General features: G+C 46.3%; 1 protein-coding gene across 1 annotated transcript; it reads right to left on the bottom strand.

Moving 5' to 3' along the window:
• Positions 1 to 530: 530 nt before the first annotated feature.
• PTCD3 (pentatricopeptide repeat domain 3) lies at positions 531 to 22,270 on the bottom strand. Its single transcript, XM_083834997.1, has 24 exons — positions 22,112 to 22,270; positions 20,849 to 20,895; positions 19,797 to 19,836; positions 18,567 to 18,612; positions 17,743 to 17,811; positions 16,522 to 16,626; positions 15,958 to 16,081; positions 14,790 to 14,908; positions 13,966 to 14,039; positions 13,595 to 13,682; positions 13,439 to 13,499; positions 13,071 to 13,153; positions 12,273 to 12,417; positions 11,209 to 11,259; positions 10,307 to 10,390; positions 9,702 to 9,730; positions 9,070 to 9,173; positions 7,799 to 7,877; positions 7,617 to 7,707; positions 7,129 to 7,214; positions 6,365 to 6,513; positions 5,900 to 5,941; positions 1,910 to 2,068; positions 531 to 1,210 (listed from the first exon to the last, which is right to left on the bottom strand). The coding sequence occupies exons 1-24, from the start codon at positions 22,180 to 22,182 to the stop codon at positions 1,135 to 1,137; spliced, it is 2,022 nt and encodes a 673-aa protein (XP_083691123.1). The 5' UTR covers positions 22,183 to 22,270; the 3' UTR covers positions 531 to 1,134.
• Positions 22,271 to 22,307: the final 37 nt, after the last annotated feature.

Genomic DNA, 22,307 nt, shown 5'->3' with positions numbered 1-22,307 from the left:
CTGTTTACCTGCTGAAGCAAACCCTGCCTTCGACCAGCTTTACTGCGAATCTTACTAGAACGTGAGCAGCACCTTACTTTTAGCCCTTAAGCTGGAGTTGTGCCTGCAGCAGCTGTTGTGTCCCAAGCTCGTTACTGGATTATCCCTCAAGTGCCTCCCACAGCAGTGAGCTCTTGACTTGCCCTGCAGCATTGGGCACACCAAGGTCAAAGGCAGGCAGTCAGCTGTTAACTCCTCCACCACTAGGACAGGGCTTTAGCACAGTCAGGAGCTTCTTTGCAAGTTCACAAACTATCTCAGAAAAAACCCTTCCACAAGTCCGGTACGAGCTGAGCCCAGGTGCAGTAACACTGCCATGAGGGCTGGCTAACTGCACAGCAGAGAACAGAACAGCAGTTGTCTGTCTTTCCAGTCTCCTCCTCAGCTTTTTTGCTGCGTTCTGTACAAACTTCACTTAGTGGTCTCTCACAGACCAGCAGCAGTGCTGTAATCAACAGCTTTTGCTCAGGGACGATCACAAGGTGGCTGTATTTAGTGTCTGACATTTATTAGATGCAGCAAGCTCCAGCTGTACAGAGCAGCTTTTTAGCCTCTGGAGTCCAAAGCCTGTCCCCAAACAGGATGAGGAAAAACACCACAGGTGATGAACGCTGTGTTACTTACTTACAGTGTTTATGTACAGAGTGAACATCATTTGAAGTCATTCATGAACATTAGCATGAAAGGAATTAAATCCAGCAGAGCTTCACATCACAGGAGGCCTAGGAAAGGTGTTGCTCAAGGAGCTGCACCTGCTGAGCAGCTCCCAGGAAGCAGCACTCCTCTCCCCGCAGCCCCCGGCGCTTCAGGCACGCTGTGTGAGAGGTGTGGAAGGGACCACAGGGTAGCCCAGCCCACCTTGAACTTTCCAAGACCATAAAAGAGGACAGCTTCTCAGCTGCTCTGCAGAGGACAACGTCCTCTTGCCAAGAGGGTACCAGTGGGAACTGTCTGGAGTGCTGCAGCACTGGGTAGAAATCAGTTTTTGGCAGTTCCCAGAAGCCGCCTCTTCAGTGGTTTCACCTCTCGTGGGAGCCTCCCAACACCACGGCCGTGCTGCTCCCCGATTTCCCAAAGGGAAGGCAGGAGGGACAGCTAGTCGCTGTCGCTGTCGCTGTCACTGTCGCTATCGCTGCTGTCGCTGTCCGGCTGGATGCTCTCCAAGGCCTTCCTGTAAATTTTAAACCCTTCAGTCAACATCAGTCCCCTGTTGTAGCCTTTTGTAACCCCCTCCCCAAAGGGAGCATTATGGGCTGCCTATCATCCGCAAGGGACAGGCCCAGCAGCAGTTGCCAGAGGCACGCCCCTCTCCTTTTGGAAAAGCAGACTTGGGTTACCCAGACATCAGAGAGCCAAGGAAACCTGGTTATTTGCTCCTTTGGACCAAACGTGGCTCTACCGAACAGCTCTCGAGGCTAGGTGCATCCCAAGTGTGCCTGTGTCAGCTCAGCAGCCAGCTGTGGTGGCTGCCCAGGTGTGCTGGAGGCTGACCACGAGCCTCAGAGCCTGCAGGACACGCAGGGCTGTCTGTCCCGTGCCGCTTCCCTGCTTTTACGTGCCTGAAATCAGCATCTGAAGCAGGCAGACTCAGCTGGGAGAAGACGCTAGGAAATGAAGGGAATAACAGAGCTGAGCACCAGGCACAGGTAGCCCCATAATGGGGGGTTTCATCTCCTCCCAGGGGAGATAGGATCGAAAACTGAGCAGTTATTTTTTGGGGTGTGAATCCATCAGCCAATATAAAGGCACGTCATTCTGAAAGCCACTTCTGTCTGCCACCCCAGCAGAAGAGAAGCCTCTGCACAGGAATTACCCCTCTAACACCCCGCCTACTACACCCCTTTAGCAGTAGGGATAGGGTCCAACTTACCTCTGGCTTTCAGAGAGTTCAAATTCCTTCTCTGCTCTGCTTTTAAGCCTCTGTGCTGAAGACAGACCGAGGGACGCTGCCAGCTTTACCAGCTTAATTGCCTCGTCGGGGGAATTGGTTTGTTTAGCACAGTTCAAGAACTCATCCATCACCCGGTCACTGCAAGAGGAAAGGAAAGAGTGACTGCTCGTGGGGCCCCAGGCGAGGTGGCCATTAACTCACAGCAGGAAAGGAAGTGACAGATTTTTCTGATCAACCAGCCCAATTCTGCTCCTGCCAGAGGTGTTAAAACTCCACCCCAGCCTTCATCCACATTAATGTGGTGTGCTGGGAGCTCCTGTCCTTCCAGGAAGCAGGCCTTCTCCTTGCACCAAAGTCTACTTTGGGTAGCAGCTCACTGCTCAGGATAGGGACCCGACTTTAGCAGCAGCCTAAACAACCCTCCCCTCTAGCTAACTCGCTCTGCTCCTCCGGCCCCACCTCATGTCCAAGTGCTGGCTCTGCCCCTTCATCGCCCGTGGCAGTTGCTGGAGACACCTTTCTTGCCTCTCAGCAGGGAAACAAGTAAGGGTCTGCAGCTCGTGCTGCAGGGAGCAAGGGACATTTCAACCAGGAGAGCCCTCAGACCCATTTGCTAACAGCAGGGGAAACTCTTTCCTTTCACATCCATAACCCATGGCAGCCACAAACCACCAACTGCAGCACAACTTCACAAGGAGAATTCTTCTCCTCCCCTTATTCCCCGAACCGAGACGGGGCTCTGAGGTGGCTTGGCAGCATCAAATCTTCCCTGGCCACACTGGCAGATGTCTGCAGAACAGCAAAGTGCCGTTACCAGCTGCCCTCGGTACCAAACACCCTAAGGGGTGCAGGAGGCCTCAGAGAACGTGACATCTCCAACACCACATCTGAGGTGTTCCTTTATGTAAGCACCAGGCAGTTTTTTTTTTTCCCTAAAACACATATTCCTTAGAAGTTGTTTGCTTCTTCAAAAAGATGAGGAGTTTTATAGGCAACTGACAGAAGTTGCAAAATCGTCGGCGCTTGTCCTCGTGGGGGACTTCAACTTCCCGGACATATCCTGGAAACACAACACGGCACAGAGAAAGCAGTCTAGGAGGTTTCTGGAGAGCGTGGGAGATAGCTTCCTGACGCAGCTGGTCAGTGAACCTACCAGGGGTGGTGCCCCGCTAGACCTTCTCTTCACAAACAGAGAAGGACTGGTGGGAGATGTGGTGGTCGGAAGCTGTCTGGGGCAGAGTGACCACGAAATGGTAGAGTTCTCTATTCTTGGCGAGGCCAGGAAGGGGACCAGTAAAACTGCTGTCTTGGACTTCCGGAGGGCTGACTTTGAGCTGCTCAGGACGCTGGTTGGCCGAGTCCCTTGGGAGGCGGTTCTGAAGGGCAGAGGAGTCCAGGAAGGCTGGGCGCTCCTCAAGAAGGAAATCGTGATGGCACAGGAGCGGTCCGTCCCCACGTGCCCAAAGATGAGCCGGCGTGGAAGAAGACCGGCCTGGCTCAACAGAGAGTTGCGGCTGGAGCTTAGCAGAAAAAAGAGGGTTTATAATCTTTGGAAAAAAGGGCGGGCCACTGAGGAGGACTACAAGGATGTAGCGAGGCTGTGCAGGGAGAAAATTAGAAAGGCCAAAGCTCATCTGGAGCTCAATCTGGCTACTGCCGTTAAAGACAACAAAAAATCCTTTTACAAATACATCAACGCGAAACGGAGGACTAGGGAGAATCTCCATCCTTTACTGGATGCGAGGGGAAACCTAGTTACTAAGGATGAGGAAAAGGCTGAGGTGCTTAATGCCGCCTTTGCCTCAGTCTTTAGCGGCAATACCGGTTGTTCTCCGGACACCCAGTGCCCTGAGCTGGTGGAAGGGGATGGGGAGCAGGATGTGGCCTTCGCTATCCATGAGGAAATGGTTGGCGACCTGCTACGGAGCTTGGATGTGCGCAAGTCGATGGGGCCGGATGGGATCCACCCAAGGGTACTGAGAGAACTGGCGGAGGAGCTGGCCGAGCCGCTTTCCATCATTTATCGGCAGTCCTGGCTATCGGGGGAGGTCCCGGTTGACTGGCGGCTAGCCAATGTGACGCCCATCTATAAGAAGGGCCGGAGGGCAGACCCGGGGAACTATAGGCCTGTCAGTTTGACCTCAGTGCCGGGGAAGCTCATGGAGCAGATTATCTTGAGGGTCATCACGCGGCACTTGCAGGGCAAGCAGGCGATCAGGCCCAGTCAGCATGGGTTTATGAAAGGCAGGTCCTGCTTGACGAACCTGATCTCCTTCTATGACCAAGTGACGCGCTTGGTAGATGAGGGAAAGGCTGTGGACGTGGTCTACCTTGACCTCAGTAAGGCTTTTGACACCGTTCCCCACAACATTCTCCTCAAGAAACTGGCTGCTCGGGGCTTGGACTGGCGTACGCTTCGCTGGGTTAGAAACTGGCTGGATGGCCGGGCCCAGAGAGTTGTGGTGAATGGAGTCAAATCTGGCTGGAGGCCGGTCACTAGTGGAGTCCCCCAGGGCTCGGTACTGGGGCCGGTCCTCTTTAATATCTTTATTGATGATCTGGATGAGGGCGTCCAGTGCACCCTCAGTAAGTTTGCAGATGACACCAAGCTAAGTGCGTGTGTCGATCTGCTCGAGGGCAGGAAGGCTCTGCAGGAGGATCTGGATAGGCTGGAGCGATGGGCTGAGGTCAACTGCATGAAGTTCAACAAGGCCAAGTGCCGGGTCCTACACCTGGGCTGCAACAACCCCAAGCAGAGCTACAGGCTGGGAGATGAGTGGCTGGAAAGCTGCCTGGCCGAGAAGGACCTGGGAGTATTGGTGGATAGTCGGCTGAATATGAGCCAGCAGTGTGCTCAGGTGGCCAAGAAGGCCAACGGCATCCTGGCCTGTATAAGAAGCAGTGTGGCCAGCAGGTCGAGGGAAGTGATTGTGCCCCTGTACTCGGCTCTGGTGAGGCCGCACCTCGAGTACTGTGTTCAGTTCTGGGCCCCTCGCTACAGGAAGGACATGGACGTGCTCGAGCGAGTCCAGAGAAGGGCGACCAAGCTGGTGAGGGGTCTGGAGAACAAGTCTTACGAGGAGCGGCTGAGGGAGCTGGGCTTGTTCAGCCTGGAGAAGAGGAGGCTCAGGGGCGACCTCATCGCTCTCTACAGTTACCTGAAAGGAGGCTGTAGAGAGGTGGGGGTTGGTCTATTCTCCCACGTGCCTGGTGACAGGACGAGGGGGAATGGGCGAAAGTTGCGACAGGGGAGTTTTAGGTTGGATGTTAGGAAGTACTTCTTTACCGAAAGGGTTATTAAGCATTGGAACGGGCTGCCCAGGGAGGTGGTGGAGTCACCATCCCTGGAGGTCTTTAAAAGACGTTTAGATGTAGAGCTTAGGGATATGGTTTAGTGGAGTACTTAGTGTTAGGTCGGAGGTTGGACTCGATGATCTTGAGGTCTCTTCCAACCTAGAGAAATCTGTGAATCTGTGAAGATAATTTTTCCCCAAAAATCCTTAGAAAAAAAGCTAACTGTTGGAGCTTAACAGGGTGACATGTAAAATTTAGGATATGACTTGATAAACTTGTTTTCAGAAATCCAGACACCTCTGAAGCACCAGTGCTTGCTTAACACATTAGATTTTTTTTTTTTTGAGCACATGGGAAATGAGATGTTCTCAGGAATGCTGCTTAAACTGACTTCCAACGCATACGATCAGTGACACCGTTCTCCATGTCCCACAGCTCCATTCAATGACATCTTGAGGATCAACCCCACAAACTTCCCTTTGCATCTTCACCTTTCCTGGGAGGCAGGAAGGTCTCAGAATGTATCAGCTGGATAAACAAACACCCGTGCTCACAGGGACAAACACACGCACTTTGGCAGTAAGATATGGAGCACTACTGCTGGTTGTAACAGAAACGCAAGATGCCAACCAAAGGGGGACTCGGCACGCCAAGTCAGAAGCAAGGCGTACTCACGTGGGAATCCTGTTGACTTGCTGGAACCGCTCCATCACCTTCCTGTTCAAAAGGACAAACAAAAACAATAAAACAAACAAAACAAACACATGGGGAAAAAACAGGTATTAAATCTCTTAGAGAAACCCTTGCTGAGACCCAGGCAAGCTCTGTGTTTCCTGAAGACATTCCCCCAGGTTTGGAACAGCTCCCATGCCGTATTCTCACAGATGCGACGTACACCAGCTAACATCACTGAACAGCTTAACACAGAACATCTTAAACACTGCACGAAACATCGGAAGGGTGACTGGTGACAAGTTTAAAACCCTTAGAAAGGTACTTGTCACTTCTTTGTTTCAAAGAAACCAGCACAAAGAAAGCATGTTAAACAACAGAAAACCAGTCACTGATGTTTGATTTCTGTGGTTAAGCCCTGAGCTACAGCACCAGCGAGCAAAGAGCTCCCGACAGCCGCACACGCACCAAGCGTCCTGCGTTCTCCCAACCCTGGAGAACAGCACGGCGACGTGGCCCAGCGCGCTGCCCGTCCACGCCAACGGGGCCTGCTCCCTCCAGGATTGCTCGTGGACGTTTTTGATGTCTTCAGCACACTTGGCAAACGCCAGCTGAGTCTGTGAAAAGATCATGCTGTTAATTCCAACGTCTCCTCAATGCCATTCTCGAACACCCTCTGCATACACTACAGGTCTGTCCCGATGTGATTTAATGCTGTGAATTAACAGCAGTTAATCCTGGCAAAAAAAAAAAAAACCCTCTTCTCTGAGGACGATTGTTTCCACTAGGCAGGCTCCAAAACAGCTTTTGGGGAGGGAGAGCTGCATTTAGAGACCTCCGCAGCATGCAAAAGCCTTCAGCCCTCCTCAGCTTGAGGAACCAGTCGTTGCACTGACATCTTTGGCAAAAATCCCCGAGTTCTGCCATCCCCAGAGATGTGTTAGGCTCTGGCTCGGCAGCCCTCACTGCTGGGCTGGATTCCTCTTCCAGACCCTGGTATGGAAGTGATCATCCTCTTCTGTGTCAGTGTGAGGTTTCTCTACAAGTTGAGCACAATCTGGAGAGCTTAGCAGACCTGCACAAGCTCACACAGATTTGAGAATTTGTAACAGCATATGCACAGCAATGGGATTTCTAAGGTACATTGACAATAACACAGCTCAAATACTGTCTGTGTGTCACATACAGAAACAGGGATATGCCTCTACTCTCTTTTCACTGGGCTCCCTTACCTCTTCAGGATGCGTCTCTCTGCTCATCAAAGACAAAATCTCTTCCAGCAGGTCTTGTCTCCTATTAAACCCGAGCAGTTTCGTATCTGTTTAGATAAAGACAGCAGTTAGTAGGGTATTTTCGACATGCTAAAGCCTGTATCTGTGCTTGTCTCCCCTGCTTAAGGTGCAAAGAATTTAAACGGAATTAAACGTGGACTGTTGGTTAAGGTGCTATCTGGTGAGCATTCAGTTTTCCAAGACGCTGACATTTAACCGTTACCAACCTTTACAGCATGATATGGCACAGCCAGGCTCTCTCTGATAGGCAGAGCTGATAGCACAGACTTTTTCTAATAATGTAATCTCACCACTGTACTCAGCAACAACGTCCCTCACGACAAAGCATCTCACTGCGGCTATTCTGAGCGCTAGGAAGTTCTCCCACTGCTCACTCCTCCAGCCTCTACCAGAGGAGCTGGCTGAGGGACCACGTGGCTATCACTGACCTTCCCAAACCGACGGAATCGCTTCCAAGTGATTGGCTGCATCCAGCGCTTGAAGGAGGTCCAAGATATTTTTGGGAGTCGGATAGAAGAGCTGAGGAAGGAAGAATCACTTCAATGAACTGTAACCGTACCCTTTCTTCATTCTAAAGCTTGAAAGCCTGCTTACAATAAGATACACTTACCGAAGGGGGCATTTCTCTGTACCATTTCAACACAACATCGATTTGTTCCATCATACACAACAGTGAAAAGAATTTTGACCTACAGGAAGGAAAAAATGCTGATTCAGTAACAATTAGATCATCGGAACCAGAGAAGGGCCAGCAAATGATGGTGCTCTGATCATACTTGTGTTGCACATCATGGAGCTTCGCTGTACGACTGCAATACTCAGTACAATTAAAACAAGCAGTAGCATTTTTGGGGGGAGAACTTTGCGGTGACAGCAGGTAATTGGCAGAATTAGAAGTGGGCCACTGCATTTTAAAATCCCTAAACAATGCACCCTTTCTGCCTGACACCAAGTTTGATGTATCTGAACCCCCCTCAAATTCAATTTCAGGTTAGGAACCACTTGAGATTACTTTCCATTATTTTTTCTTGATTTACTTACAAGCTAAATGAGGCCAGATCATAAGAATCACCCCACCTCTGAAACTGCATCTTATTTTGACGGTAATTATTTTCATGAACCTACTGGAGCATTCTAGTTGCAATGCCTTAGCAAGCTTTCCTTCAAATCAGTCTAACCCAAGTGCTTAATTACATTCAGTGACTGCAGCAGTTGATGACACTGGTCAGCATGATCTAAATGCCTTGGTTACACAGGCAAATAGTAAAATTATTTGAGTTTGGTGCCTAGATACACCTGGAGCACTGCAGCCTCTCTCTACAGCAGGGAGCAGAGAGCTAGTCCTGCTGTGCATGCTGGCTTGGTATATCCACCACAGCCACCTCCTGAATTGCCATGTTAAGTAGCCAACAGGACTGCAGAAAATTCAGCTGGTTAATGGAGTTGTGGGAGGGGGATTAAGCTAAGCCGAGGCAGTGAAGGGTCTGGGTTACAGACTTGTGTTCCTTCCATGTCCCCTTGGCTGGATAACAGTTTTCCTGTAACACACGAGGGACCACTAAAGAGGCATGACTTTAACAGAGTTTGATGATCGTCTATGATCTGTTTTACACATTTAGCCTTCTGACATTTATGAGCTGATGAATTCATCTGATTTCTCATGCTCCAAGACACTTTCAGTTCAGAGAAGGAAACAAGCCAAAAATAAATCCTAAGCTATCACTGTTCTTAAGAGGTACTTTGTCACCTAATTCCCAAACCGCACACATAATGGCTAGCTGATATGCAACAAAAAGCAGCGTTCTGCGCGAGGTCTGAATTCTAGTTTACATTCAAATCAACAATACACAAGACACCAAACATGAAGTGCACTTCACTCACCAGTAGGAATTTAACTGAGCCATGTCCAAGAATTTCCAGTTATCTCCCGTCTCCATTGCCTTATTTAACCGATAGGCAAGCTTGATATCCTTAAGATCGCAGCACTGCAATAAACCAGTCAGATTTTAAAGCTACCAAATGTAACACAATACATTCTTCTGAGAATCACTTTCAAGAAGTACGAAGAATAATAAGCTGGCAGTTTTTAATGGGAAGCAATTCTATGCAGTGACTGCGTAGGCGTTGTGTTTAGTTGAGAAAAATGAATGACTCCCTCAGGGGGCAAAAGCCAGAGCTGCTTTCTAACCTAAACTGAAACTGCACAGGCTGTCTGACTGCTGCAGGGTCACTAGAAGCAGGAAGCAGTGCACAGGAGACAAGAGCTGTGTAGCTGTCTCTATCAAGAGACGCACACAGACACACAAGTTACCATCTTTGAAAGTATCAAGCAAAAAAAAATGAAAAACACAACATAGAATTACAGAGAAAAGTTACAGGAGGTGACAAACACAGGTGAAGAAAGGAAAGATGCTGAGAGCTAAATCTTGTGAGACAGGCTGGAAATCTCACAGGCAATTCTGAAACAGCTGGAGGGCTCAAAGGAACTGTGACCGCAGGGAAGAGGTACTTACCACTTGCATAGCGGTGGCAAAAAAATTGGCTGAAATGGAAAAAATGAACTGTTAGATTCCTGCTTTCAAGGAGACATACAGTAGCTCATTAACCCAGCCTCCCACGGGACAGATGAGACATCTTCAATCAGAAAGCTGAATCTGTAGCTAAATTTGACAACACAGCAGGGATTCTGACTTTATACGTGGAAACTCTGCCATGGTTGCCAGCCAGTGTTCTGGGGGCAGTTATACTGCTGGGCTTTTGGAGCCAGATTTCAGATTTAAGCAGCTGATCTGTTTGAATGTGGGTGGTTTTACAAAAGCTACATTCTCATTTGACCCAAACCAGCAATATTTGTTAAATGGGCAAGTTTAAAAATAAAAGAATGTCAGCCATTTCACCCTCCTCCTTCGTTATGCAACAGAGATAAGTGTTCAGGCAGGTCACCCACCTCTTTAGTACACCCCAGAGCTGCCCAAAAATATAAAAATGTATCAGAAAGGGTTGGTAAAAGCAAGCTGCACACATTCTTTCCAGCCAGCTAGAAGTACTTGAAATCCACTAGCTAACTCTTCAGAGATGTTTAAGCAATGCAAGTTGTCAGATATATTGAAGTTCATACCATCATCAGGGTCCTGGGCAGTGAAACTCCTCTTTTCAACGTCCTCTAGCACCTCAGATATGATGCCTGATGGGCCAAGATCAACTGCGGGACAAACAGACGAGCAATATGACAGTTGTACTACGTGCTCCATTAGTAAAAAGTTTGCAAAGATACTATGGAAATGGAAGCAAGCACCAGAAATTCAGAACAAGTGTCAAGATTCTCCTATCTGTACCCCTATTTGTGGTGTTCCACACGAGCTGCAGTTTTATTTGCACTACAGATTGCCCCAGTATCACCGCATTTCCACAGAAAAACAGGGCAGGCTCAGGCAGAGACGAGTACTTTCTAGCAAGGAGTCCAACAGGCCAGGAAGTTTGTTTGAAGACAGTTCTGGGAAAAGCAATACATTTCAAAAACAAGTGTCTATTCTCTTCCCATGCCAAAGGATTTGTAGCTAAAGGATCTCCAACAGTTGGGCTCCTGCCTTCTACCACAACTATTTCAAGACAGCTCCAAAGCACAGAACTGTTTCAGGAAAGCAGAATCCTTGTGCGTTTTCTTTCCTGTGAGTAAACAGTCTATAAAATCACGTTACACTCAGACCCAGCCTCCACAGAGACTGAGTAGCATTTGCTCTTTAGCTATACCGACTTGAAGCTACGAATGGAAAGGAAAGGGGCTTTCTTTCCAGTTTTGCCAGTTCTCAAAGCACGAGGACTCTTTCTTCCCTATCTTCTTAGATACTCTCTTTTTCTTCACTCAAGTAGAATCAGACAGAACAGTTAACACTAGGACTGTGCACATAAGAAGCCGTATTTGATGTCCTAAATCAACAGCTTTCATCCATGACATTTGGAAAGCATTTAAAGCAGGTGTTAGACAGGACACACTCACAGACAAGCTGATACTGCACCTACCAGCTCTATAAAAAATAGAGAGAAGATGTTCATACGTTGCGAGGCTAGGCTCTGAAAAGAAAAAACATTGAGGTTACTTTGGCATTCTTGGCTGAGCTTTATGCCCAAGCTAACTCAGTTTCCATGCCTTCCAGTCATGCAGAATTTGCTCTATCATCGCTCTCCCTTTCCACCCTAACGCTGGACCAGCCCTCACCCACACACGTTACAACTCTGAGAAATGTTATCTGAGGGTGGACTATCAGCTGGAGCATCACGTTGCTGCAGGACAAGCAGCCAGGCTTCCCTGCTCTAGATTAACAGCAGCAACATTCCAGACCTAGTTTTCCATTCTGTTTGTTAGCATCTCTCTACTGTATCAGCAGGCATTTTACCAGGGTAAAGTGCACTCTACAACGCATCACATCAGCTGTGCAGATATTCCCTGCTTTTTAAAAAGTTGACTTGGCATCACCAGAACATCATCTACATCAAAAACTTTTTTGCTGTACAATGTAGATACACAGACCTCAAATGGCTTGGGTGGCTCGTCAGATTTACTCCTTGATCCATGGGAAGCTAACAGACTCAGCTGACTGCTGTGAGTATATTTATATTATTTACTATTTCTACAACAACACTGCAGTAAGGACACAGCTGAGAAATAGCGCATGGGCTAGGACCTACTTCCCACTGCATCAACACACCTGTCCTCAAGCAGCTAGATGTAACTACAGCTAACAAAGTAATGACAAACATGCTCCTCAACTAAGGGACTGTAGCACCAAAATGCTTCATTACTTGTCCCATTACTTGTCCCAAGTGCTAAATACACCCACGATGTTGTAATTAGTAATCAATAGAGAACAGAGACTCTGGACAACAATTCAGTTTAAAGTCTGCAGGCCACAACTCAAAAATTACACCTTTTTCTGTCTCAGTTCTCTCGCAAAAGGAAACAAACAGCAAAAGCAAGAACACAGCGAGAAATACTTTTTTCCACTGGCCTTAAACTTTTTCCCTACAGCTGGAAATGCTGAGCTCTTAAGCTAACTATTCTGGAGGTGATGTTCTGGTTCTCTTACCAATTTCGAGCGCTTCCATCTCCTTTATTACTGATATAGCCACACTTCTGCCTATGCCGCCACACCGCCTCAGAGCCTTCAGCACAGCATTAAACGTTAGCACATTTGGCTGCACTTCCTGCTGCACCATGTGATTCAAGAAGACCTTCAAAGACAACAAAACACAAATCCTCAGGGTTTCATACATCACACATCACAGTTCCACTTTCAAGCAGATACAGATGCAATTCACCAACCTAATCCTTCTCACACCCTGCAAGTGAAAACACTGCCTCAACTATCATTTATTAAGGAAGTACTGTCTAATCTTTAATTAATTTCAAGGAGAAAAAAGACTACAAAGTTGCATCACATTTGATCTTGGAGGTTTGTGTCCAGAGTATCAGGGAAATTGTTAAGTTTCCTTACTAACCTTCCTTACCACTGTTATTAGAACTGGAACCTCTAATGTTACCCCTCAAAATTCCATTTCCATCATAACACTATGCATTGCAATTCAGAGAGGAGTTTTTAATTATCTCCCATCATAATTTCCCCAATTACTTTCTGGCTTGGCAGCTCTCGGATCAGTAAGTTCTCAGAAGGCAGAACTGTTCTGCAAGGACAAGGTCGGGTTTTGTACGTTTTTCACTCCTTCACAGTTAGTTTGCATGCTTAAACTAGCATAATTCCTTTGCAGCAGATATTAGTATCTTACAAAACCGATGCTAAAAAATGAGCTTCGTAACAACCGCAAACTTGCACCAATAACGCAGAGCCAGCCCCCATGCTCCTACCTCTTCCTCTCTACCTCCTTACCTTGACTAATTCCCATCTTTCTGGGGACCTGTCCTTCAGAAATGGGACTGCTGCGATCAGTGCATTGAACGTGTGCACATCGGCTGAAAAACGTAAGATAATTCACTTTAACTGACAACTGTAGTCTAAAGAGAACAGTTTGTTACAACATGGCTCAGCTTCTGGCGAAGTTCTCATGCAAATCTGTTTCCAGTGAGCCGGCCACACGCCAGTTGCACTGAAATAAAGAGTTTGCATTCAGCTCCCATGATCTAGCTGAGGTCCGTACCCCTGCGCCAATCATCATTGCCATGAAAGAAATATTCAAACACCCAACAACTCATTTCTGCTACTCAGAAGCCCATAAACCAAAAGAAGCAGGCACTTACCCTTGTGCCTTTCATTCAGCAAGTCTGTATACACGTCGTAAGCTTTAGCAGAAGCCCCATGCTGGAAAAAAAACAATAAACAAAGAAAATAAACCATCTGTGTGAGACTTCAGAAAGTTAAAAAAAACACCTCTCAGCACTAAAAGGTGACTTTACCTTGACCATCCCACGGATCATTGTGCAATAGGAGTGTGCATTCCTCTCTGGCATTATCTTAAATATCCTTTCAGCATTGTTGTTCTCCCTAGAATCAACAAACAAGCTGGATGTTACAGAACTCAATTTAAGATACCTTTATGAAAACAATTTGAAATACAAAACAAAATTACGGGCTGTTCTTCTAGGGGCTGACATATTAGTCCTCATCCTTTGAGCTATTCTACAATCACTTACTAGACCCCCGCCAGCACTTTTAAAGGAGCTGTATTTAACAAGTAATGCCTGCAAGCATGGGCTTTAAGTCAGTTTTATAACAATACAAATACACGGTGAACTGAATGCAAGAATATCAGCAACATTTCCTATACCTCCATCTAGAGCCAGACGAGCGTGGACCTCTTTGGAGTGGTCTCTTTGGAGTTTTCTGCTCTGAAGCATTCACCTGAAGAGATTTTTTTGCAGAAATGAGTTCCTCAGAATTCAAAGTTATCGACAGACATCAAACAATATGTTTCGGTAACAACGCAGAAGCTCAGTAGCAATTTATAAACTACCAAAGCTGTTGTTTTTTAAAAATTAGTTACATTAAAACGATTTGCGTTATAATGTTTGGGAAACTAGTTAAGAACCCTGTTTATGCTACTAAACACACTGATGAGGCAGATTATATATATGATTTGTGGAACTGTTGAAAATACTTAGACTGTATCACATCACGTATAAAACCCTTTCTCCCTCAACCCCCCAAGGACAGGTCGTGTGTAACACATTTCCTGCTGATCCAGTGACCCGATACTCCGAGCTCTCAACTTCACTAAAACCCAGATTTTAGGGTTTGGGCTGGAATAAAATGGCCATGCTCATCTACGTTAGATGTACTAGAAGCTGTCACTGGAGGTGAGCTACAAAACCAAAGCTGGCAGTGGGAAAAATGTATTTAAAGACAGGTCAGCAGAACTAAGCTGATGCAGGGTTCTGGCTGCGAAGTTCATCTTTATGGAAACTACTTTTGCTAGTAGGTCAGACACAGGATTTTTATAGCTACTGTACTTCTAGGGAACGTTGGCTGCATCTGACCCACCTCACGCCATCTTCCTGTTAGGGAATCACAGTACAAAAATCTCGACATCACCTCCATACACTCTAACAACTTATGAAGAGAAATAAATAGAACTCAACATGTTTTTCATACCCCCGATTCTTCCAAATCCTCTTTCTCTGCACGTTGTTCTTCCTGAGCAGATTCTCCATCTCCGTAGAAGCATAACAAATCTAAAAGGCTGTTTGTGGTCTCCAGAGATACAGGGGTACCTACAGAAAATAACGATGTACAGCAGTCAGAGAGAGTGAAAAGCACACTATTCAATGTACAGCCCTATCAGAGCACCTTTGAACACCACTTGGTTCTCTTCTGACAAAGATGTTCTCTAGCGAGTCTGTAAAACTGAGGTATGAAATTAAAATTTCCTTGGAACCACTTATAGCAGAAGATGATTTTAAGTAAACAGGCGTATCTGTTTTTCTGTTAATGCCACAGAAAGGGTAGAGCTTTCCTGACCAAGTGGGAGAAAGGAGTTGCAGCTAGCAACTGAAACTGTGAATCAGCACAGGCACAAACAACACTGCAACTGGAAAGTGCTTTTCACAACTACTCCAAGGATACATTTTCTATGAAACAGATTTAAAACCAACAAAAGAGTGATTTGATGGAATCTTCTTTCCATCTTTCAGTGGGTATGGGAAGGTCTCACCTTCCCACTAAGTTTTCCTCCTTCAGAGGCTGTGGCAGTTTGTTTTCTTCTGCTTCCTTCTCATTTGCCCACGACAGAGGTAAGATCCAGAGTAAGGAGGAACCAAGAAAGACTCATTAACTGCGGGCAGGGCACAGACGGGGCACTCAGCTGGTATGCTGTACCAGTGCACCACAGCAGTACAGAGCTTAGTACCACCTTGTATCATCTGTCTCTTGGTCAGGAAACTCCTTGTTCTCTGTGTCACCAAAGCGACATCAGACGAGCTGTGGATAGGGTGGGCCTAATAATTCTGGAGAACCAGTTCGCCAGACCAAAGACAGTCACAAAAAAATTAGCAACATGGTCATGAAGACTGCCTCCATATGAAGCTTCGGTCTCCACACACGCTCTGGATGTGGTTACACCAAGCAGCAGGGAGTTCTGTCATTATGCCCGGGTTAAACAGCCAAATTCAAGCAGACAGGATGAATGTGAACACATGAAGCAGTTACCTCTACAGTTCCAATTGAACGTGACTAACTTGTGTTAACCTGCGCCAACTACTAAAACACTTTTTCAACAGCTTAAGTAGAGCTCCAGCTCAGAACATGGCAGGCAGCCACACACCTGCTTGCAGGAGCTGATCGAACAGGTCCACGGAGGCTTTCACCATCCTGAGGTTGATGCGCTCTCTTAGAGCTTCCTCGTTCACTCCTTCAAGCTGAGGTGTGAGAGTTACGGGCATCAAGCACTGAAAGCACAGAGGACAAGCTAAGTTCACGCTCAAACCTTCTCACAGGTAAAACACTAACCGAGTACGTTTAATTCTTCACCCACTACACTGCTTTGATAATCTTTCATTGGCTAAGAGCCTTTATTAGGCCCTCCCAGCCCAACAGCAGCAGCCCTTGTGGTGATGAAGGACCACACATCCTCACCTCCCACTTTCCTCCACAGAAGTCAACATCTACACAGCATTTCTTTCCTTACTTTTATCTAAAAAACCTGCACGATGTTGAATCTACTTTAGTTTCACTTGGAAAACACTGAAAACACAGCATTTCTTCCATAGCTGTCTGCAAACCAGTTATCAACATTATCTTTTTTACATTAGTTTCTGCCCAGTCTAACAGTTGATTTCACTACCTGACAGAGCACAAATATAATGGAAATGAAAGGCAAAAAGCTTACTGGTACGTTAGGTTCTCCAAGAATCTTGTCAAAATATTGAGGAAATTGCTTAATGATGTATTTTGCAGCATTTCTCCCCGACTCCTTTGACAATGAAAGCAGACGCTACATAGGAACACGAGAACAAGAGTTTGATGAAGAAACACATAACTAAAAGGATCAGAGCAACAAAAAACAGCTTCTGTAACACTCAGCGTTCTGATGGGATCAAATTAAACGTACATATTTTCAGCTCTTAGTAAAAACACAAGGACAGGAACAACATGTCGCATAAATCTTCTGGTATTATGCCAAGGTAAGGATGTCTGTTCTTTAAATGAGACAGTTCTACGGTATCAGGGAATGAAGTTCTGTATCAAATGCATTACTACCTCAAGGTCAAGCTCTTCTCTCTTTTAGAGGTATGACATGAAGTTTCTCTCTGGTTTTCGTTTTCAAGAGCATCACTGGCATCACCCAATTCTCATTTGCAGCCCTTCCTCAAGTTCTAAAGTCGGCCCCTCCTTCACTGCTTCTTTTAAAACTTTGGACCTTTGAAAGCCTCCTTCACCTTCCTCTGGCCTCACTACACGGCTGGTATGCCAAAGACCTGCTGAAGTCCTCTCCTAGTCCTATCACTGACTTGCCAAAACATATCTTACTATCACGTACCGCACTTTCTTCTTGCCCTTATTTTCAGTTCTGCTTTCTCCTGCCTCAGCTTCACACTCTTTAATCTTAGATAAAGGTAACATCATGGATAGACTCCTTTCCTTCTTCCTTTTATTATCATCTCATTACTATTTCCAAAAACCTACGTTACCAAATAGTTGTTCTGTGGATAAAATTCCTGGCAGCTGGCCACAACAACTAATTAATCGCATGCAGTAACAGGCACACTAGTAACCATCCGTGTTTTATTTCACATATAATTCAAATCCAACTAAACTATAAGCACAAAACCTCAATACTTGCAATATCACTTATTCAGGAATGTTAACGGAACTATGTCAGACAAAAGGTCCCTACAGTGCAGGAAAGAAAAAAAAGTAACTTTGTGTAGGCAGGGTAGCTTTGTCTAGAAAAGCATTACAGTTACTATGTATTCAGACATACACAGAGGGGAAACAAGAACAGGAATTCTGATATTTCATTTTCTTCTGTAATTAAAACAAGACTTCAAATAGATAACATTCTCACAGGGCAAAGGAGGATTTCAAGGATTTCAGAGGAAATACTCACAGCATTAGCTGAATTTTTTGGCATAAGGAAAGGGTCATCCTGGAACATATAATGAGCAGCAGTAGGATCCTGTAGAAAGGAGAACCCAGGACTGAAACGCTTTCAGTTATGTACGCAGGCATGCTGTGATGTATCACACTGCTTCGAGGGACAGAAGGCACGATGAACAGTTCCATCATAACCACTTGATCTGCATTTTACAAGAACTCCACTTGTACAATAGGCTGTTTGGGAACCATTTAAAAGGCGTTTCTGTTATGCATCTACATGCAGGCTAACACAGTGACCACAAAGGGGCCTTACTGGTGTATGACAAGCAGCGACCTTAAAGCAAGTAGGATGCCCAGCTTTAATCGCCTCAGGAGATCTGAGGGACTTGCAGGATCAGATTCAATTTCCAGAGTTCCAGACAGCGTTAAAGAAATGCATCACAGCATTAATTGTTGCCCAGCAGGAGTAGACACTGATTGCTCTTTGGAAGGTTTATGTTCTAGACTGAGATAGGCAAGAGGCAGAGTGGACTGGAAAGCTAAACTGGTAAGAGAACTTGCTCTCGATTTTAGCAAAAGCCTTATCAAAATATTAAAGCCTTTCCTGTAATATTTTTAACTATGATAAGTTACAGCTCTCTTTGCACTAGAAAGAGACTTTAAGGACACAGCAAAAAGTTTTGAGCAGAAGAGAAGACCCTGTAAAAACCAAATGCAAAAATCCTGTCTTTCATTTCTGGCCAAGGTAGAAGTAAAAGCCTCCAGAGTAACAGGCTAACACGCAGGAGGATGAACAGTCTGACCCGTATCCATGATCGTAACAAAGCTACTTACCCTATTCACAGTAGAAGCCAATGTTTGGAGAACTGCTAGTTTATCCCTAAATGCAAAAGAAGCTTTGATTAACGCTGGGTTGCAGATTTTTAGTGCTACATATTACAGAATAAGCAAAGGATTATCGCAGCCTGTAAGGATTTTCAGTTCTAGAAAATAGTGGGTTTGCTTCACTTAGAAAACAGCACTTTTCTCAAGAGATAGAAAATTTAAATGCAAAAACGCTCCTGGAACTATGGGGAAAAGGCAAGACTTTGAGGAAAACCAGAAATATTTGTGTATTTCCTGCTACCACCAGTTACCTCACTATACATTATGAAAGAGAAAACACAGGGAAGGTACAGAAAAAATTCCCTGGAAAGCTCCTCTCAGCGCCCCTTAGGGCTACCCCAGCTCTGAGGGACAGGATACACAAGGCCTTCTCCCTAAGAGGAATCTTGGGAGGGAAACAAAAGCAGCAAAACAACCTATACTGCTTGCAACTCCCCTGTCTGTTGATCCTTAAGACTTGAGTTGTGTTTCAAGCACACAAAGAAAAGGCCACTAACAGTGTTCAGGTGAATGTGGTCTTGTTTGGGGTTTGCATACAGACATCAGTTAGCTATCAATTTATTTTTTGTGGTACAGTCATGCAATTTCAGCTTAACTGCTTTAGAGTACTAGGAGAATCACAACAAAATAGATTTTGTTCAGCTGTATCATTTCTAAACAGCATTTTATTCAGCAGGCTATCAATGGCCATGTTTATTTTGCTGAAAGAAACATTCCTACATGCAGGCAGCCAAATTAAATTGATTTTGCAGATTTCTAGCAAATGCAATCTTTTGCAAAGTAACTGAACTGTGCTTACAATTCTTATAATGTTTTTGAAGGAGAGGGCAGAAACAGATTGTACATACTCTGCACTAAGGGGAAGAGTTGGGAATATTCCCAGAGCTTCCAGTCAGCAGCAACTGCCCCTCCTGGAGCATTAAATCTAAGATTACAGCAACCCTATTTTTCCTTTTCATCTTTGTTGTACACATTCAAGTGAAGTACTGATCATAACCAAGATAAACAGCATGTTTTTTCCTAGGGGAAAAAACAAAATCTCTTGTAGCAGGCAGCAATGCCCGACTGGTTTTGGTACAGCCATGTTCCATTCTCATTCACAGACAGGTTACATTCAGCTGTCTAGCAATGATATTTTTTTTTTGCAGGCCAAGAGATATTCCAACAGTAAACACTCACCAGGTTTTCCTTCGTGGAAGCACAATTTCTTCTTGAGTAACTATGAGAAACAATATTAAAGTTATTATTAAAAGCTAACAGGTGTCCAGAGAAAACCCTGGCCTAATCAAAATTGATGATTTGAGCTAATATAGTTGAAAAGATTTCAGCAGAGTCTTCAAAACCACAGATTGGCATAGGCCACAATTTATTGCAGTGGTAACAGAAACGGCTGGCAGGCAGATCAGCAGTCCTGCGCAGAGACAGGATCAGGGCCCTGAGGTTTCTTCTTGCCTCAGAGACCCATCCACTTACTCACCCACATTTCCTCAGCCATCCTTCTCCCGCACCTTCCAGCTTGAGCTCCAACCTTCCCCAGTCCTTTGCTTTCCTGCTCTCAGTCCCCCACTTTTAAGTCTGCTGCCTCTGCCCATTTGTCTTCCCCAATCCAGCTTGCCTGAGAACTGCAGCAAAGCGCCCTCCCCACTTCCAGCTCCTCCGGCCTGACACCAACTGACAGCATAAAGAGCTGAACAAAGCCAGCACTCCCAGCTTTCCCAGAGAAGATAAAGAGACAACGCCAAAGGAACCTGGGGGTAGTTAGCAAAGCCCTGTAGCAAGCTCATTCACAAAGGAATACGCAGGAAGTCCTGATCACAAACCCCAGAGGCACTTTCCCCACTGCCTCTGTATCGATTCTTCCAAGAGCTGTCCACTCCTCTTCCCACAGCCTGTAGCAGCAGTATGGTACAGAACGTGGAGAAGAAAACTCTGAGGATTAAGGTGAAAAATTCCTTGCTGTTGGATGCTGTCAATATCAATTTTATTCTGTTTCAAAGAGCAACTGGACAGCTGATGGAAGTGCACAACTCAGTTCACGCTCTCTGATCAGAGCTGCGTGGTGGTAAGGGTAATCAAGCAAATTAAGCCAGGACATCTCTTCACAACAAAGATGAGGGTAAAGAAAAAGTAATAAAGGCAAAGAGGGCATTCAGTGCCTTCTTTATCTCATGACAGCGCATACAGTGTGGGAAAAAAAATAAGGGAAGAAACAAGTAATTGAAATATCATACCTTCTATGTTTTCAGCAGCCTTCTGAGCTGTACTACTGGAAGAGCACCTATAAACCAAACAGAGTTTTCAGTGTATACAGCAAGACCAGATTAATGAGATTCTGGACTACAAGTCAAAATTGATTAAAACATTAATGAGGAAAAGGTAACTGGAAACGCTGTATTGTTAGTAACCCCAAATGACTACTATAAAACTCACATTTCATGTTTCTCTTACGGCCCTAATTTCTGGAGACGAGAGGGTATGGAAATAAAATTGCATTGGATAAGTTTTGTGATTTTTTCGGGGGGGGGGGGGGGGGGGTATCATGGCTTTAAGGTAGTTTTCATGAATGGCTGCATCTTAGAAAGAAAATCCTGAATGTAAATTAGAAAAACCAATCTGTGTTTTAGAGGTGGGACCCAGCTAAAAGCAGGACCTTTCCTTAAGTACTTTAGACAGGCACGGTGTGTTTATGCAAGTGGAATACCACAAAATGGGATGTAGTGAATGCAGACCCATTTACTTCCAGCTGCCCAGCTGCTACAGGGCTGCAGAGCTCACTCATATACCCACGGCCGTAGAAGACAGATTCTCATGAACTTGCTCCTGCTGTGCTTGCACCCAGGTCAGAGCTGGACACAACGCCTTCTTACAATTGCTCAAAAAGGTTTTGCTGCTTTTAACATAAAACCCCTTACATTAAGACACTTTTTCCGCCCCTCATGGAGCATTCCAACACTAAAGCCTTACACCAACTCTGACAGGGAAACAGGCTTTAATGCTGACCTTGACCCTAAAGGGGTCACTGTTACAGTGTTTTTGCGCTTTGAAGCGCCGTGATTAGCTAGAACTGCTCCTTATCAATTCACACATTGATATGACTGGCTATGACTCCCTTATCTCAGAATCTGGCCCCCAAGCACCTAGTACAGCTGGCGCAGGACCCTTTCACTCGAGCTGCCCCGTTTTCAGCACTAAGAACCACTTTAACACCTCAAACCCCCTCCAGGGACGAAAAGGAACCTCGAAGCCCCCAACACCTGACAAAAACCCCTCACAAAAACACCCCCAAAGCCCCCTCAGGGGGCAACCCCGAGGCCGCGCATGCGCAGAGCCCAGCGGCGCGGACCAACCCCAGGGCGCATGCGCGGCGCTTCCCGCCTCACTCTCCCCTCACAGCGCCCCCCCCCCTTCCCTCAGGGGCTTCTTCCCCACGGCTCCGCGCCCCCGTCCCCTTTCCCCCCGCCGAGGGCTCGCCCTTACCGGCAGCCCGCCCTTACCGGTAGCCCCTTCGCCTGCTCAGCGCCACCGCCTGCCGCCAGGAGCCCGCCGCCAGCCGCCCCGCCGCCATGCCGGCCGTCACGCCGCGCAGCGCCTCCTGGGCGGCGGGGCCGTACCACTGCCGCGGCGGGGAGGGGACGCCAGCCCTGCCCCCGCCGCCTCCCCTCAGCCGTGGTACGTCCCGGCACCGCCTCG

This window comes from Anser anser (genome assembly GCF_964211835.1).
Source record: "Anser anser genome assembly, chromosome: 4".
NCBI lineage: Eukaryota > Metazoa > Chordata > Aves > Anseriformes > Anatidae > Anser > Anser anser.
Note: the sequence above shows the minus strand (reverse complement) of the source record. Positions and strands in the feature narration are given on the sequence as shown.

What these genes read in the sequence shown, in the direction of transcription:
- PTCD3 (XM_083834997.1), bottom strand. Translation starts at nt 22,182, where the DNA reads ATGGCGGCGGGGCGGCTGGCGGCGGGCTCCTGGCGGCAGGCGGTGGCG. An exon ending in GGCTGCTGAAAACATAGAAG is followed by an intron (nt 19,837 to 20,848) that starts GTATGATATTTC and finishes TGTTTCTCATAG; the next exon opens with TTACTCAAGAAGAAATTGTG. An exon ending in GCTGAATGAAAGGCACAAGG is followed by an intron (nt 13,154 to 13,438) that starts GTAAGTGCCTGC and finishes TACGTTTTTCAG; the next exon opens with CCGATGTGCACACGTTCAAT.